Source organism: Armigeres subalbatus, chromosome 1 (assembly GCF_024139115.2).
Source record: "Armigeres subalbatus isolate Guangzhou_Male chromosome 1, GZ_Asu_2, whole genome shotgun sequence".
Lineage (NCBI taxonomy): Eukaryota > Metazoa > Arthropoda > Insecta > Diptera > Culicidae > Armigeres > Armigeres subalbatus.
In genome coordinates, this window is record NC_085139.1 from 294,288,001 (window position 1) to 294,306,394 (window position 18,394).

Here is an 18,394-nt window from a genome sequence, read left to right on the forward strand (position 1 = left end):
TTGTGACTCTACTTAGAATTTAAAATCCCTACAAACTACTTCAACTGAAAACATACCACGTGCTACAGATGAGTAAGGTGCCAGAAATTATCATAAGCATGCATCAATGGAAATTATCGGTCAAATTAAGTTGGTTAACATGGTTGACAAATATCACCGAAGGAAGAAAGCTTCGCCCCGGTATCTTACCTAAACAGTCGAAGAATTCCTCTTCGGAGCCGGATTTGGACTCCACTTCCAGCTTTTCCATTCGCCAATTTGCGACCTGTAACAATAACATTCAAAAGCTCATTAGATTTACAATAACTCTACGTTTATAGAAACATAAAGAAATGAAGAAGTGAAACTAAACAAAAACAGAAATGGAATTAGAAAATCAAAAAATACGAAGATAAAATATTATAAAACTTTAAAAATATTCATACTAAAAGGAATTAAAAAAAACGATAAAGAACAAATAAACAATTAATGAAATACAGACAGAGAAACGAAACTCACATTGTTTTGTACTACTGTGTGGCGGTTGTTGTTGTGAAGGTTTGTAAACTGGCAGTTAGTCGAATTTGGAGGTGTTTTTAGATCAGTTAATTGTTTTGGTACGGTTGTTGTTTGGTTTTCACAGAAAAGAAAATCGAACAAAAACGAGTGTTAGATCCAAAGAAATAGTTGTAAAAGGGGAAGATAGCGAAACAGAAAATGTTAAACTATAATTCTTTTATTATTCTTTTAAGCCACACTGATATTCTTCCCGGGAGCTTGGCAGAAGGAAGGTCGTGCGATATGTGCCATTACAAATATTGCCTCCGCTCGCTTTCAAATCGACTTCTATAAAAATATTCTTCATGCCTGCCGTATCCTAACGGAACTCTCAATTCTATACTTTCGCCCCTAATTCCATCATGAACATGTACGTCTAAGTTTGGAAAATGACATTAGCATTTCCATATCATTATGATTCTTTTATGTTAATCTTAAAATTAAATTGTTCTTAACCCTCAAAACCTGAACGTACGATTCACGCTTTGATATAATCACTAAAAAAATCATAACTTCTGCATTTCTCAACCGATTGTGACAATGAACCCCGCTCAGAACGCTAGTCTCTGGAAATAGGATAATATTTTGGATTGGCTACTTGGTTCCGGAAATGTTCCAGGATGTACTGGGGTAGGTTATTTGGGCACCTGTGTGCACCTGTGCAAACTTCATGATTTTGCAAAATAAAATCAATTTAAACCATCCTGATAGCTTTTGGACAAGTTGGACGTGTCCGGGATATAGAGTTCAAAAACATAGTTTATGAAAAATCCCTGGTTTGAGCAAGATAGTAGAAAATGATAGAGTGAGAGAGCCTAACACTGGAGACAGGGAGAGCGAAAAGCTTAGAGGGCAGAAGGTTGTGAGTTGTAACCGCGTGCGGATGTCGAATGAAGTTGGTGTGTTATATTGTCTATCCGGAAGAAATAAAGTACAGTATCGCGCGCCATTTTGACTTGTACGGTCGCATTTAGTTATCGCCTCGTTTATAATAGTGCTTCGTAGTGAATTTTCACAAACATATCTATCGGAAAAATAGAGGTAATAAACTATAGAGGACGATTGTCACTGCGGTTCCCTTTGTTGTCGTCCCCAAACATGTTGGGTACCTATCTGTCAAAACGTTCTGATTTTCCCTTCGTTGACATTTAGTGCCATATCCTCGCCAGCAAAAGATGTTTCGCCAGTGACGACAGCGACAATCTCCCTCTATAGTTTATTACCTCTATTATCGGAAACAACTGTCTAGTAGAAAAGCTCGCGCTCTAAATAGTGATATTTGGCTCTAGTGTAAATATTCACGAAAAGCGATAAAAAGCGAGATTTTCGCTCTCGTGACACCCGTGACACCTTGGCATGAAAAGAAGAAGAAAGCAACATGGAGACGGATGATATTATTCAAAACCCACCAATACCACCATTTCTATACAAACAACACATACAGCCACAGCAGTAGCAAACGGAACAACATCAGGAAACAGTAAAATCACCGAAAACGGAAGAACTCCACCCCCAAAAAACAAGAAAAACAAAAACAGGACAACCTTTACTCAAACAAAGTTGACACGCCTTTTCGCGTGTACGTTGAACTCTCAGAGTCGGACCAACAGAAGAGCATCAACAAAATATCAGTTGGAAGTATTTTCGGAATGGCAAACGCCGTAACGGAAATCAAAAATGCAGGAAGAAGAAAGGTATTAGTATATCTCAACAGCTTTTCAGCAGCAAACCGACTCCTAGTAAACGGCATAGTAGGAACTTTCGGATATAAGGCCTATGTTCCCAAACATCTCATATCGGTGACAGGTGTAATTTCCGGAATACCCACAGACATGTCAGACGAAGACATCATGCAGGATTTACACAGCCTGGTTCCGGTCATGGACGTGTATCGGTTCGAATTGTATGTAAACAACGGTAAAGTTCCATCAAACCGCGTCAGTGTCACATTTAGGACGACCAAGCTACCGGAGATTGTTAAACTTACAGTTGCTCTATCAAGGTCGAACCATTATATAGGAAACCGTTCCTTTGCCTTAACTGCTTACGCTACAATCACAAAGCAGTAAACTGCCGTAGCAGCCGACGCTGTCACGGATGTGGCGATCGACACGAGTCCGAAGATGCGTACGAAACGTGTGCCAAGCCCAAGCGGTGCCTGTACTGCAAGAAGAACCACAGTACCACAGATGAAAACTGTCCAGAACGACAACGTCAGAACAATATCAAGTCAACAATGGCCAAAAAGGCATTGACTTTCTATGAAGCCAGCGATCTTTTTCCAATTGCAACTTCGAACCGTTTCAACGCACTCACAGAATTCATGGACGAACCACAACCAGGAGAAAGCGAAGAAAAGGGATATGCAGCTCAGGTAAAAAGGGGCATCTACAATCCGCCGAAGAGTCAACGACCCCGCGAAATCCGCAAGAGAAACGAGATTACAAAATCGGACTCCGACAAACAGGAAAGAAAGCGAACACGAAAAGGGGCATCCAACGTCAACGGAACAGCTCTCAACAACCTACAGAAAGTGAGTGAACAGGAGCAGTGGAGAAAGAAGCTGCAAGATGCAAAAAATCAACAATCATCCCTGCCTCAATCGACGGTCAACCACGCCATCCAAGAAGCACTGCAGCACTACTACAGCGCAATCATTGCGGACAAGAATCTACAAGGACATGCGAGAGAAAACCTCATTGAAACAAGCAGAAAACACCTAAGCTTCGACGTAATACATCGTACCTAAACGCAAAACCTTGTCAGATACCTTTCATGGATAACGAAAGGAAAGAAATAAACATACTACAAGTCAACGTACAAAGCATCTTTGAACATAAAGAAGAAATACACAAAACACTCATAGGAGGGTCGTATGCCGCGGCCCTTATCTCCGAAACTTGGACGAAACAAGACGAACAATCCGAAAAATACTGCATCAGTGGATATAACAAGGTACTAACTTCCAGACACGACGGATATGGAGGAGCTGCCATATACATCCACAGGGAGTACGGTTTCCAGACCCTTACCATACCCCGACCAGCCACGGCAGTCAATGTGCAGCAATATACGTGCCACTTCTGAAGCTGGCGGAAGCAGCAGCTAGCAGCAGTGTATTCTGCCCCCCTCAATACCACTACAGGACTTCCGTCTAGACTTGAATCTGATTCTAACCGAGTTGGCAAGGTTTCCGAAAGTAATAGTTGGTGGGGACTTCAACTGCCATCATACGCAATCGGGAAACTATAAAACGACTCCACGAGGAACGACCACACTGCAAGAAATCAACTCATCAGATCTCATCATACTAAACGACGGTAGACCCACCTTTCGGCCGCAACAGCTCAATAAAAACGCGTCTGCCATCGATCTCACACTGGCAACCAGCACCCTGCTGCTAGACTACTTGGACAGTGCCAGAGCAGTCAATCGGAAGCCATCATTTAGTAATTGAAATAAAATGGAACGCCGGAATACCAAATAAAAAAAAACTTCATTTACAACAAGAAAAGAATCCTCACAGACCTAGCTGAAATGGATTCGGACTCGATTCGTGGCATTGGTGACCTCTCACGTGAGGTAAGTACTGTAATAAAAAAGAACAAAAAAGTCAACCTATTCAAACCCAAGCACTGACTGGTGGGACAATGAAGTGGAGGCTGCATGGACTACGAAACAGAAGGCATTAGCAACATTTAACCAACACAGCACCTTGGAAAATCTGATCAACCTCAAACGATGTTCTGCCATTTTCCTCAAAAGGAAGAAAAAAAACATAAAGGAAAGTATTAACCAGGCATTGCATTTTATCTCATCATTCGATCTTCTGAGCAAAGATACTGGTGATATCCAGGGATATCGATCTTAGTTATCTATCTGCTCAGTAAACAAAGTGCAATATTCGCCATGGACAAACATTTTTTCACTGTTTTTGTTGTAGCAACGCCCTCGCAACGTGAACAAGCCCGAAACACGCTGGCTATCTGGATCATCATTGAATGCTCAAATGATAATATCTTCCCAGAGTGCTCTTTGATTAGGGATAATATCTTTGCATAAGCAAAGATAATATTCTGTGCTCAGATGATATTGCAATGCCTGGTATAAACAAACTCGCCGAGGAAGTGGACAGACTAGCGCAGTGGTCCCCAGCCTGCTTACTATCGAGGGCCACACAGCAATTTTGAACTGTTGAAGCGGGCCGCGGTATATTTGCAATATTTGTTTATCATTTCGAATTGAATTTTGAAGTATAATACAAAGTAATCAAAGAATTTGTTAAAAAAAATCATACTCTTGTAGGGGCATCACACTCTACAGCGTAGCTGAGTATTAGTTCATATTACACATTTCTGCGATAGCGGACTTAGCGTGAAATTTTACTTTCGCAACAAAACCTCCTCGGTTTAGTTTGCAAAAAACAGATATCTGTCGACCGATTATAAGAGTTTGAACTGTTTTTATCCTCGATGATTATTGTTCAATGAAAGTTATTGCAAGCAACGACAGCATGTTTGAAACGTGAAAACTGAACTTTGAACTTTTGAACTTTTTTTTACACTTATTTTTTTACTGGGATCTCAGTAATTTGTTCAACTTTTACCGAGATTTGCACAGCCGAGCCCCAGCAAACATGTTTTTCGCTGAGATATCTGTCAAAATTGCTGAAAATCAGCAATTAATTTGCCGAAACCCAGCAAAAGGGATATCAGTTTTAGTTTTGCTGGGCACACGGCTGTGCGGATTTTGCCGAGCTGCAAAAATAAAAACTGAGTGTGTACTTATTTTTTGACTTTTTTGATCTGAGATATTCAAACGGGATTGTAACTGCACTGCCCGACGTGTCGACTCGTTTATTTGATCTTTTTTCAAGGAAAATGCTCATCAGGAAAAAGACTCAATAACGGGCCGAAACGTCGGACTCTGCAAATGTAAACCCGTTTGAATATCTCAAACTAACAAATTCAGAAAATAAGAACAATTATCCCAGTCGAACTACAACCACTTACCAGCAGTATTGAATAGAAAATTGAGTAAATCTGAACTCTGAACTGTTTACCGTGTTTCCATTATTTCCAAGTAATTGAATTTTCCGGAAACTTTTTCTTCATCATCCCAACTAATCGCAGCATGACAAAATCTTGATTTCGTTGAACATTTTTCTTAGTGTGAAGTACGTTAACATGACGCATTTTCAAGAATTATAAATCAAGCAATTTCCAATCGAATTTTGCCACAACTTAACTTATTTGAAAAATAAAAAAATCATATTATGGTGCAATGTATGACATCATTATTTATACCTAAGAACGTTCTTTATTCAGATTGATGAAAGCGCCATCAAAGTGTGTTGCCGTTAGCCTGTATAGCATGTAAGAAATGAAGAAATGTAATGCAATGCAATGTAAGAAGTGAAGTGAGAAATTTATTTAATCATGATGATAAAAAGATTCTTGGTTTATATGTTTCTTGAATGATGTGAACTCGACATACAACGAAAAACTGGACACGATGAAATCTGGATGTGATGTTTGTCAATGGGCCACATGTGTTTATTCTGAAACCCTTCGCGGGCCGCAGGAAAAGGCTTCGAGGGCCGCATGCGGCCCGCGGGCCGCACTTTGGGGATCACTGGACTAGCGCATCCGAGCGGTGACCAAAAATACGTCGCCTTGTCGGAACGAGAACAAGTACCCGCAACAACATAATACAGGACAGTCCGGGATTAGCGAAGGAATTCATGGACCTTCATCTAGGACCGAGAGATGTCCACCTAGAGGAAGCAAGCAGTTGTTCACTGGTATCCAACTACGACATAATCGACCAAGGTAAATGGGACAACATCCTCAGCCATAAGAAATCGTCTACAGGTGACAAAATTTATCTTGATCGACCTCAACCGCTACTGGAGACAAGGAAGTCTTCCAGATCATCTAAAGGAAATCCGCATAATCGCCGTACCAAAACCGGATAAGGACAATACTACGGCAGCCGGAAACAGGCCTATCGCGCTAGTACCCACCCTGACGGAAACTATCAACACAGCAGTTCTTGACGGACTAAACAAGATCATCGACAGCCAGGAATTATTACCCAAATTGTCTTTTGGGTTCCGCAAAGGACAATCCACGAACACCTGTACCACATACATCACGAACCTCATCCAAGAAAACCGAAGAAAAGGACTAACCGCAATCGGAGTGTTCCTGGACCTGAGCAATGCATTCAACGCCGTCCGCACGGAAACACTTCAACAAATTATGCAAGAATTGAGAATACCCCCAGGAGTACATATGCTGGATATCCGGATTTCTGCGTAATCGAGTCGTAACCATCAGAAGCGAGGAAGACCACATCAGAAGAGTTATTAGCAATGGACTACCACAAGGGGACGTCCTTTCCCCGACCCTTTTTAATATATATACCATCGGACTACACAACACCGAAGACGCGGAGGTCGTTCTGGTCCAATATGCCGATGACTTTAGCCTAATAGTAACAGGAAGCAATCTGGAAATCGCCAAAGCAAAAGCGCAAACTTACCTCGACAGGTTTGACGAAAAAGCCCGAGAGTTAAATCTTGCAATAAATCCCGAAAAATCCAAGGCGATGCTTTTCAAGGCCACTAATGTGGAATTGGGTCTGAAAATCGGAGGCAAAACTATCGAAACAGTGATAAACTACAAACACCTAGGAATTCACTTCGATCGTACAAACAGCTTCGGGACTCACATACACGAACTCTGCCGGAAGATACAAGAACGATTCAACATGCTAAAAGTCATATCGAAAATCAAACACGGTGGCCACCCGGAGACCATGGGACTTTTGTATAAAGCTCTCATACGTCGCGTTTGGAAATGCGAGTAAAACCAACCGAGAAAAACTTCAAGTAATCATCAACCAATGTTGGCGAAAAATAACAGGATGTTCAAAAACCACTCCAAGAAATACGTTGGCAGCTTTGGTAGGAGACAGTCCTCTAGACATTCGCCTCGAGCAAATCACTAGCAAAGAAATTGCAAAGCACTTCCTAAATAACAGTGTAGTAGCCGAACAGCTTATGCAGCTAAGGGGACAGGACACCGCGATAGATATGCTCACACTTGTGCAATTTAACATCGCACATATGAATCGCCCATCATGTTTACATTGCTTGCACTCGCGACTCACCTAGACCTGTGCGCCGGTCATATAATCGGCGGCGGCGGCGTGGTGGTCACTTTTGCCCCGGCGGCGGCGGCGTCACGGCGGCGCGCCGTTGGTTTTCATCGGCGGCGGCGGCGGCGGCGTGAACCGGCGTGGATGAAAAAATTAATGGCTGAAAAAATCAATTTTACCGCGGATTTTTGAAATTGGTTAAATACGCCAAAAAAGTTATTGGAATTTCCTGAAAGAATCTCTTAAGTAAAAACGGGATTATTCTTGAAACTCCTAATTACTTAGGAAATTTCATTCCTTGAGAATTTAGCATTAGCATTGAGCAATTCGCCGAAATTCGTAGGTGGTACAAACATAGTCTTGTATAAGAGACTAATCACTATCTCTTAGATGGAAGCAAGGCACCCTTCAATAGGTTAGATCTGTTCTGGCCACGTCCTTGCGAACGCTGAGGAAGGGTAAGGATTATTAGTTGGACTTCTTCTTCTTCTTGTTCTTCTTCTTCTTCTTCTTCTTCTTCTTCTTCTTCTTCTTCTTCTTGGTATTACATCATCTTTTGGAATATTGACGCCTCTTAGTGTTCATTTAACGCTTCCACAGTTATTAACTGCGAGCTTCTTGTTTTATAGCCCAGAATCTTACCGCTAGGCCAAGGAGGGCCCCAGAAACCATCGTTTAGTTTGACACCTACTTAAGAAAGATGCAGAGAACTCTGGTGGCACAGAAGGTTTTGGAATTGTTAGTATGAAATCGTTTTGGAGTCGTTTGATAGGAATCGTATTGGTAGAACGTGAAATACAGAAAAAAAAACTGAGATAGAAATACAAAGTAGGAAAAGGAACGAGCCTGGAATTGAACCCACGATCTCCTGCTTATGAGACAGAACCGATAGCCACTAGACCACCGAGCTCGGCTTGGTAAAATTCTATGAGAATTTCCGCGGAAACTCATATAGGGGAACAGACGACTTTGGCATGTTTTGTTCTATTATTGGCAGGGGGGTTTTTGTCGACCGAATTTTATGAAATTTGGCCACAATATTCTTTGATATGCAAAGAATGTTTGGGCCAAATTTGAGCATAATCAGTCATAAAAAAAACCCTTGCCAATAATAGAACAAAACCTGCTAAAGCCGTCATTACCCCTAGGTATTCTTCCAAAAATCCATTCATTTTCTCTTTGAGAAATTCTTCAGTAAAATCATACAATATTCCTGCTGGAATTCATTCGGAAATTTATTAAGGAACGAAATAGTTTCCGATGGTATTCGTAAAAGAATTTCCGAAGGAATTACCTAAATGAAGAATTTTCGAAAGGATGCCTAAATGACTTTCTTAGAGAATTCCTGATGTAATGCCCGAAAGAGTTTGTGATAGCATTTTCGGTAAACTTTTTGAAAGAATTTCCGGAAGACAGACATTTTCAAAAAATACCCTAATAGAATTTTCTGATGCATCCCAAATGCAATTTTTAAGGAATTTTCAAAGAAATTTCCGAATTTTTTAAAGGAATGAATTTCTGAAGAGATTCCCGAAAAAAATCGAAAGTTAAGGAATTCCTGAGGGAAATGGAAGGAATTTTCTGAAGATTACCTGAGAATTTTCCAAGAAATTGCTTAAGGTTGTTCTGAAAGAATTATTATGGGAATTTCAGGAAAAAATGCCAAAAATCTTGCTAAGGAACCCATAGAGTAATTTCTGAGAAATTTCCTAAGTAATTTCTAAAAAAATCCTTAAAAAATTCTGAGCAAATTTTCAAAGCCTAAAGGAACTTGCGAAGGCATCGTAAATGAATTTCAGAAGGAATTTTTAGTTAATTTTTTATGGAATTCCCAAACGGATTTACGAATGATCTTTTAAAGTATTTTCTCTTGATATTTCAAAAGAAATTTGTGAAGGATTGCTAAGGAATTCCAGAAGTTTTATAAAGGAATTTCCTAAACAAAAACCTGTTGGAAGTTCTTAAACGATTCCTGAGGGAAGATTTGACATAGTGCTTAGAAAACCTTTTTTGAATTTTTGGAGGAATATCCTGAGAAATTTCAACATTTATTTAATTTCTAGACTCATTTCCTAAAAAAATTGCGGATTTTCTGAAGAAATCCCTAGAAGGATTTCTGAACGGACTCAGAAGTTTTCAGAAGAATTTCTGAATTTACTTTTTGAAGAATACCTTAACGAATTTCCCAAGGTTTTCGTATACAAATTTCTGAAGGAATACGTGAAGAAAATTTCGAACTAATTTCTGGGGGAAATACCGAAAGAATTTCTGAAAGACTTTCTGGAATTCTTTTCCGGAGTTTTTGTAGAACTCCTTAAGGCAATTTCCGAGGGAATCACCAGACGAATCTTTAAAGAAGTTTGTGGAGGAAATTGCGAATAAATTACTGGAAAAAAAAGTCCAAAGGAATTCCTGGGAAACCTAGAAATTACTTCAGAAATGCCAGTAGGCACTATTAGGATTTTTTTCGTTAATGCCATTGAGAATTCCTCTGGAAATTCCTTCAAAAATTCCTTCAGAAATTTGTTTATGGATCCCTAGGAATTCCTCTAGGATTTTTTTTGGGAAGTCTTTTTGAAAAACCTTCAATAATTCTTTTAGCTGTTACTTCAGGAATTATTTATGAAAACCTTTCAGGTACTTTTTTTGTAAATGCCTTCAAAAGTTAATTTGGAAATTCCTGCACAAAACCCTCATTGATTTTCTTCAAAAACTCCCAAAAATAAACTTTAAGAACTCCTCCTTCATTAAATAATCTTAAAATTTATTTATTGCTATATTTTTTTTGTAATAATAAACCCTAAAAAACTTTCAGCAAGAATTGTACAAAAAAATCAGAATGAATTACTAAAGGATTTTCGGAAAGAACTCATGAAGGCATTTTCGAAGGAATTCCTGCAGGAAGTTCTGAAAGAATTCCCGGAGAATGTTTTTAAGGGATTGCTGGAAGTAATTCTAAAAAAATCCTTAAGGAAATTTCGAAGGAATTTCTTATTCAATATCTTGAAGAATTTATTTAAGGAATTCATGGAATAATTTCCAAAGAAATTTCAAAAGGAGGAATTCCCGAAGGAGTTCTCAAGGAATTTTCCAAAGGTTTTGCTTTTAAAAAATGAAGGATTTTGTAAGCAATTTTTGGAGAAACTCTTAAGGAATTTCTGGAGGAATTGCTAAATAAACTTCCGAAGGAATTCTCAAAGAAATTTTCGTAGGAATTCCTGCACTCATTTTCGTATGTATTCTTTAAAGAAATCCGAATAAAATTCGTAAAGGTTTTTCTGAAGAAATCGGTAATGGAAATTCTGAAGGAATCGTAAGAAATTTCGAAAGGAATTTCCAAAGAAATATATAAAGAAATTTCCGGAAGAATTCCTGAAGTAATTTTCTAACGTTTTTAAATGAAACTTTTCGAAGGAATATGTGGAGAAATTTCCAACGAAATTTCTTGATTCATTTCCGAAGCAATTTCTGGAATATTTTCCGAAGGAATCCCTGGAAAAAAATCCGAAGGAAATCTTAAATGAATGTCGAAACGATACTTTATCGAATCTTCTTATTCTTCTTCTTCTTATTGGCATTACATCCCCACACTGGGACAGAGCCGCCTCGCAGCTTAGTGTTCATTAAGCACTTCCACAGTTATTAACTGCGAGGTTTCTAAGCCAGGTTACCATTTTTGCATTCGTATATCATGAGGCTAGCATGATGATACTTTTATGCCCAGGGAAGTCGAGACAATTTCCAATCCGAAAATTGCCTGGACCGGCACCGGGAATCGAACCCAGCCACCCTCACCATGGTCTTTATCAATTATTCACAGGAATTCCAGGAATTGGAAGTTTTTGAAGAAAATGTTCCTAGAGCTTTCACAATAAGGCTTTTACAAATATTTAATTAACTTTTTGTCCTACTGGTCTCCGAAAGGTCAAGGGGTCTAAAATTTAAAAAAAAACTCCTCGGATTTGTTAAAGAATGTTTTGAAAATCCTCAAAATTATCTGGATTTTTTTTTGTTGCCCCCTGAAAATATTATTTTTTGGCAAAAAAAAATCCGAGGGGGAGACAAAATGGAATGTAAATATTTGTATCGGCCGAAACTATTAAATAATAAAAAAAAATTTCGTCAATAAATCAACTGTCCTAATAGCGCAAATCTAAAAACAAAGAAAGCTGGCCTGGTTGATTTTAATAAATAAAAAAGAAAATAATGTCAAGATAATGAATGTGTTACTAAACTTGATATTCCTGAACTGTAATGATTTGTCTACACCTTTGTCAGACCCTATAGGAATGAGAGGGGGCGCTTTGAGCATGTGTCCAGGCCCTCACAAAAGCTTGTGTACCACAGCAAACATATCTTTTAGGAGTCTCCTACAAGTTTAGGTGCCCAACTGAATGAGGCCCTGACTTAGACGAATTCCAAAACCAGTTAAACAATTTATGTATTATTTTAGTAGAAAAAGCTTCATTCAAACTCTAAATCTTATCAACCAACTTATTCATTAACCAAGATAATACATGTCACTACAGCGACTTAGAGACACCATCGCTTGAGGAAGATTTGAAATTGAATTCTGACGAGTTCCACCTCAACTTCATTGACAATAGACGAGCTTAGTACTATTCCAATTAATTCCACCACGTTGTATTGCTTTAGCGATACGTATTTCGATCTCAACTGTTAGGCCATCTTCAGTGTTTCTTACTTTTCGTACAGTGACTCGACTCAAGTTAATTTAATTTTTTATTGCGATTATTCATCGGCGTGGCAAAATTATGATCAGCGGCGCGCCGACCCAAAATCGCCGGCGGCGGCGGCGTGAGTAAAACCACCGGCGGCGGCGGCGTGGCGCGGCGGCGCACAGGTCTAGACTCACCTCGTGATGAAGGAGGAATTGACTAACTGCGAATGTGTCTCTTGCATGCGATGGCTGCTACGTTCTGTCATGTGACTGAAGATCAGTATATTAGACTTGTTCATGTTTATAGGCCTGTCCAACGCCACACAACACTAATAGTGCGGACATATCTAAAACACCAGCCCATTTTTGATGCGATTATCCCAGATACCAAAGTATACCACCAGCACAAGCTAGACATCCAAACTATGTTAATAGAAGGAGCGCCAATAAAAAGAAACTGCGACCCCCGAGTCCTGAAACAATAATTTCTGTATCAGCAAAATACCAAGTTCAAAAATCGACCCAACATTTTTAGGATAGGAGTTTTCTGTGAATTCACCAATCGCAGGATCAGCTTAAATATGGAAACTTGCATAACGACGACTGAATTGTTCGCCATCCTAGTGGCACTGAATCATCTGAATGACGAAAACATCGTAGGGGCCGTACTGTTCACTGACTCACTTTCATCCTGCCAGATGATAAAAAGGGCACAATTGGACATCAAACGCAGCTCTATGATACAGGACATAATCGAAATAGCATCATCTCTAAAAGTAACCATACAGTGGATCCCGAGTTATATCGGAATCAAAGGCAATGACATAGCGGACGAGTTGGCCAAGGCCGGCGCAAACTCCGAGGCAGTTCTGGAAAACTTCTTCAACCAAAATCGTAAAAACAATACGAATCACTGGGATACCACGTATGCGGAAGAAATAGGTAAACACTTTTTCTCCATACAACCGCACTACAGCGACGCCCCTTGGTACAAAAATAAACAGCCTAATAACCATGAGGTCCGAACTCTCAATCGATTGATGGCCCGACACAGCTACGCAAACAACTGGCTGGCAAAAATGAAAATAATTCAGGACCCCGAATACGATGTCTGCCTGACCGAGGACATGGCAGATCACGTTATACTGCACTGCAACAAATACGCCCTGACTCGCTCGGAATTCGATTTCGACTGAAAATTCTGGACGCTGATTGATATATTCAAAACACAAGACTTGCAAACTTTCCGAGACGTCGTTCACTTTTTGAGAAAGGTGAAATTGGATTTAACAACAACCCAAAGACCAATTAACAACATTTTAAAAGGATCTTAGAACACTTTGTTTTTTTTTGTCATTTTTAACAGAACTTCAACGGATTGCTGGGCTACTGAGGTAACACCATAGGTTATTTAGTTGAAGATCCAGACTTTCGAATGATTCCGAAACATGACCAACTTGCCCAAAGACCACAAAACCATGAATACTGACATGTTGCAAGCGAGGATTTGGAAATGATTGAAAACTGTCGTTTTGTTCAAAAGCCTACAATCACAGCAAATTCAGAAACGTGCCCAATTTGTACAAAAACCACAAAAAAAACTATTTCGATCTAGCTTGGCGAAATCATGAAGTATGAGATGTCATAAGCAAAATTTTACATTTTAAACTGGCATTTTTTCTTGGAGAATCAGGATTCTAGAAGATTCAAAAACACATCCAAATTGTTCGAAATCCCCCAACATGAACTCCAGTTCATTTCCAGTTTTGAAAAACCATGATGTTTAAGATGTCGCAAGCAAGGTTCTATAAATGAAGTTTGAGATATCGGAAGCAAGATTTTATAACTGATCAAAAATGGTCATTTTTCCAGGAGCATACATGGAGGAGATCCCGGAACATGTCCAACTTGTACAAATTCTTCCAGAATGAGCTCCATTGATCTTCTTTTGTAAAATCATGAAGCTTCAGCTGACGCAAGGGAGGCTTTATAAATGATAAAAAACTGGCCACTATTTCACAAAATTTCCTGAACATGTCCAACTCCAGAATTTATCGAAATAAGCTCCATTGTTCTCGTTTTTCAATATGATGAAGTTTGAGATATCACAAGCAAGGCTTCGTAAAGGATCGCCTTTTTTCCCCGGCGGAGACACTGTTCCGGAAGATTACGGAACATGTCCAATTTATCCAGACACCCTCAAAATGAGCTTCATTGGGCAGTTGTTATGATTTTTCAGTAGTTATATGAAAGCGTGAATCGTACGTTCAGGCTTTGAGGGTTAAAGACAATCACTTCAGAGTCCCAAAATGTGAAATGACCCTTCGTAGAAGAACTGTAGATACGTGCTGCAGATATTTCGGAAGATGGCAACGTGGAAGACCAATGGACCACCATCAAGAACACGCCTTCATCGCCACCAGCGGGAATAATTTGGGTGGACTGCGCCCTCGGCCTTTCTCGTATAATTTGTATACGTGAAAGCTATAAGTTCGCTCCAAAAACAAACTTTTTTATAGAACGCCAGTTCGACGAATTGAGGGGATGACGGATGACTGTTTTGACGTAGGACTACGTCTCTTTTTTCTATATTGTGATACACTTTGCGATTGCGAAAATCGGAGACCGTCACGAAAATATAATATATTGTGGACGTTAACATCTCAGGCGTTTATCGATGGATTTTCGATATTTTTGGACCATTTTGGCCTTGTTCTAAAAATACAGATTTTCAACTATTTATTAATGAAAATTGGCAAAAAAATTAGAAATAGAAGAACAATCAATCCCGTGCGTGCATCGCAAACACAGACATCAAAATCAAGCAACTTGCGGGCTTGGATCTAATCCTCAGTTTGATCAAAATTTCACACAGAGCGGACAAAGCGGAACGTAAGCAGTAGCACAATTGCACTGGTTGACATTTTCAACGGAAAACCATTGATGGTCGTCAATTACAAAAATATCGTCTGTTGCAATCCCGCATGATGCAGTGGCGATGCTGAAAATTTATTCGAAATGGAGGCGTCTTACCGAAAAGTCATCGAGTTTGGTTGCAGCTAATTATTGGAAAAACGCATTGGGGATAGCCAATTGATTATTCTCATGACCGACATTTTCTGGACAAATGGCCTGTTTTGGAGACATCGCTGTGGCAGCTTGGTTGCTGTTAGTGATTCCATCCGTTCATACAATTTTATTACTTCATCTCCCTCCGACGCGACGCGCGCTTGCGATTCTGCTACACTTGAGGGCAACTTTCTGTCGTCGCCAAACGATTAAGTTTTGATTATTGAAGAAAATAATCTCGGATTGACCTTCTTTTGTATAAAATGGTGGCCCGTAAATCAATTTCATTTTCAATAAGTAATAGAAACAAAACCAAATAATCTTGCCAAAAAATTCACTGAACCTCATCTTAGTAGAAAATTTCGTTTAACTGCTTTAGTGTTGGAAATGGAACATTATTAAAAATAAAGGATCTTTTCAGAATCGTCTTTGTCGTTTAACCTTTTCATGCCCAAATTGTTCTAAGCGGTATTACGCAGTAAATTTGATACCTATGTTTGGATATGTATTCAACCATGTCCATAACATACTACAGAAAACCATGAGACATGATAAGAAGGTTTTGGGACATCCAGGGTCATCCAAACCGTTCTTGAGTTCAGAACTTGCGATCTACAACCACTACTCTAGCTTTTCTCGTCGCTTCAAGCTTCGATATGTATTCAAGTATATCCATAACATATTTGTGAAGATCAAGAGACATGGTTAGATGATGGTTTTGGGATACCCTGGGTCATCCAAACTATTCTTGAAGTTAGAACTTGCGATCTATAACCAACACTCTAACTTATTTCGTCGTTCCAAGCTTGGATATGTATTCAACCATATCCATAACATATTCATAAAGACCAGGAGACATGATTAGATGTTTTTAGGATATCCTGGGTCATCCAAACTGTCCTTGAGTTTCGAACTAGCGATCTACTAACTTTTCCCGTCACTAGAAACTTGGATATGTTTTCAAGCATGTCCATAACATATTCCAGGAAACCAGGAGACATGGTAAGTTGGTTTTGGGACATCCTGATACAAATTATGATGGCAAATACCATCCATTTCGTAAAGCTAGACCTTTGGGTACTACCCGATTGGGCTGCCGACTCACCTGCAAATCAAAACTTTGTGCCGATCCGAGCGGCGAATGCAGTTGTCCCTTGGATCCGGCAAAATGTTTCGCCACACCGCCGGCACTACTCAAGTGATTGCTGTGCTGGTTGTGTAGATTTGTTCCATCATCTTCATCCCTGCGGTTGTCTTCTTCCTCATCCTCCTCGTCAGAACTAATCGCATCCGTGGCTGTCACCGGTGCCGTTTTCTTAACTTTGGGCGGCTGCTGCAGAACCGGCACCTGGCCATATGGGTGCATCGTTTGTCGTGGCGGCTGTTCCGGAGGTGAGGGAGGCGCCATTGATGTCTTTTTCATCACCTGCGGAGTGGAGTTTTCCTCGGTTTTCTCGATCGAGTTAAACTGATTTGACTGCCGGCTGTTGTTTTCCGATGCGCTGGGATCTGTAACAAATCAAATTTATCTGATTACACCTTAGTTCTAGTTTTTTTTTTTATCCAACTCACCTTCATCTTCGTCATCTTCATTACCCATCTTCTTCTGCAGGGCAAGCTGCGTTTGCCGCTCGATCTCACGGATATCGTCCATGGTTAACCCGTGCCATTCGTCCTGCCAAGCCCATGCTTGTCGATGGGCCCGAACCATCGTTTTCCGCAGCGCCACATCGTGGATAAACTTCTCCAACTTCGTCTGCATGCCCCAATACCGGAACTCCACTCGGCACAGCTTGTAGGCACACATCAGTGACATATTTCGCGCCGTCGGTTGGCTTTTGTCTCGTACCTCTTCCCAGTAGTCCGCTAACCACGTTTCTCCCAACGGTCCTCTGCCGGTTTTCTCCGAGCAGTACAACGTGGGATCCTCCTCTTTGGTGTAGTCCGCTCCATAGAGCTGATCCTTGACAATGTCGATGGTATCGACCAGACGGTTCCGCAAATCACTTCCACTGAGCTTGAACACGTTCTCCTGGTGGCCGTTGTCGCCAAAGTAATATGTTTCGATTTCCAGCGAGAACTTCTCTACGAAAGGGCACGTGTAGCGGGTTTTCGTGTACGGGTAGGCATTCCACGCCTCCTCCTCTACGGTGAGAGCACTCTTCGGTAGCAGACCCTTGATCCATCCCGGTAGGTGGCTGCCCACGTGATAGATTTTTCTCGTGTATTGACCTCCTTTACCGCCGGGTCCCTCCTCATATGGTTCGTTTACGATGATTTCTACCCCACTTCCGGCGCCTTTACTTTCGTCGCGGCTTTTTTTCTGCAGTAAATGGTTCCAGTGGGATGGCGTGGAAAAAAGAGAAAAGGAAATGGGAAAAAAGTTAGTTGTTGAATTTCTAAACGATCAATTGTGTATGAAATCGTAGATTTGAATCCTTCAGAACTCTTTTTTTTATTTGCGTGCGTTTATCAGGCGTGTGGTGTGAAAAGAGAAGGCCGACAAAGATGCCCAAACCGATGCCTTCTCCTTCCACCCTGGAGGAGCGACTATGGCCCAAGAGGAGATTTATTTCGCCCTGGCGGCCAATGGAGAAAAGACTGCGCCTAACCCGAAACTCAGGCTCAGGCAGCAATCCGGCGAATGCGCTTAGAGCAAAGCCAAACGACGTGCGACCATCAAGGCCAAACGTCGTCTGGACGGAGCAGATCGGGGTCCAGAGGAGCTCGAAGGGCATCGACCCGAGAAGGTGACTTCTCGGCCCAAAAAGGTGATAGGCACCAACCAGGCGCAAGTCACTGGGCCGCAAGAGGGTACAATCGGCACAAGGGACCGAAAATCCCTGGGCGCTGGTCAGTAGGGCAAAGCGGAAGTCGAACGCCTCTCGACCCGCAAAGAATGTTAAGGACAGAGGCGAGGTCTTGTTGGTGAAAACTGATAAG

At 40.6% G+C, this 18,394-nt stretch overlaps 1 protein-coding gene across 3 annotated transcripts in view; it reads right to left on the reverse strand.

The window, feature by feature from the left end:
- The window catches only part of LOC134207740 (protein retinal degeneration B), a 264,455-nt gene that overhangs the window by 23,860 nt on the left and 222,201 nt on the right, over window positions 1–18,394 (reverse strand). For all 3 annotated transcript variants that reach the window (XM_062683601.1, XM_062683600.1, XM_062683602.1), the window contains exons 3-5: window positions 17,024–17,774; window positions 16,557–16,960; window positions 190–265 (exon numbers count right to left, since the gene is read on the reverse strand). In XM_062683601.1, coding sequence (XP_062539585.1) covers window positions 190–265; window positions 16,557–16,960; window positions 17,024–17,774 — 1,231 coding nt within the window. The remainder of the gene's footprint in view (window positions 1–189; window positions 266–16,556; window positions 16,961–17,023; window positions 17,775–18,394) is intronic.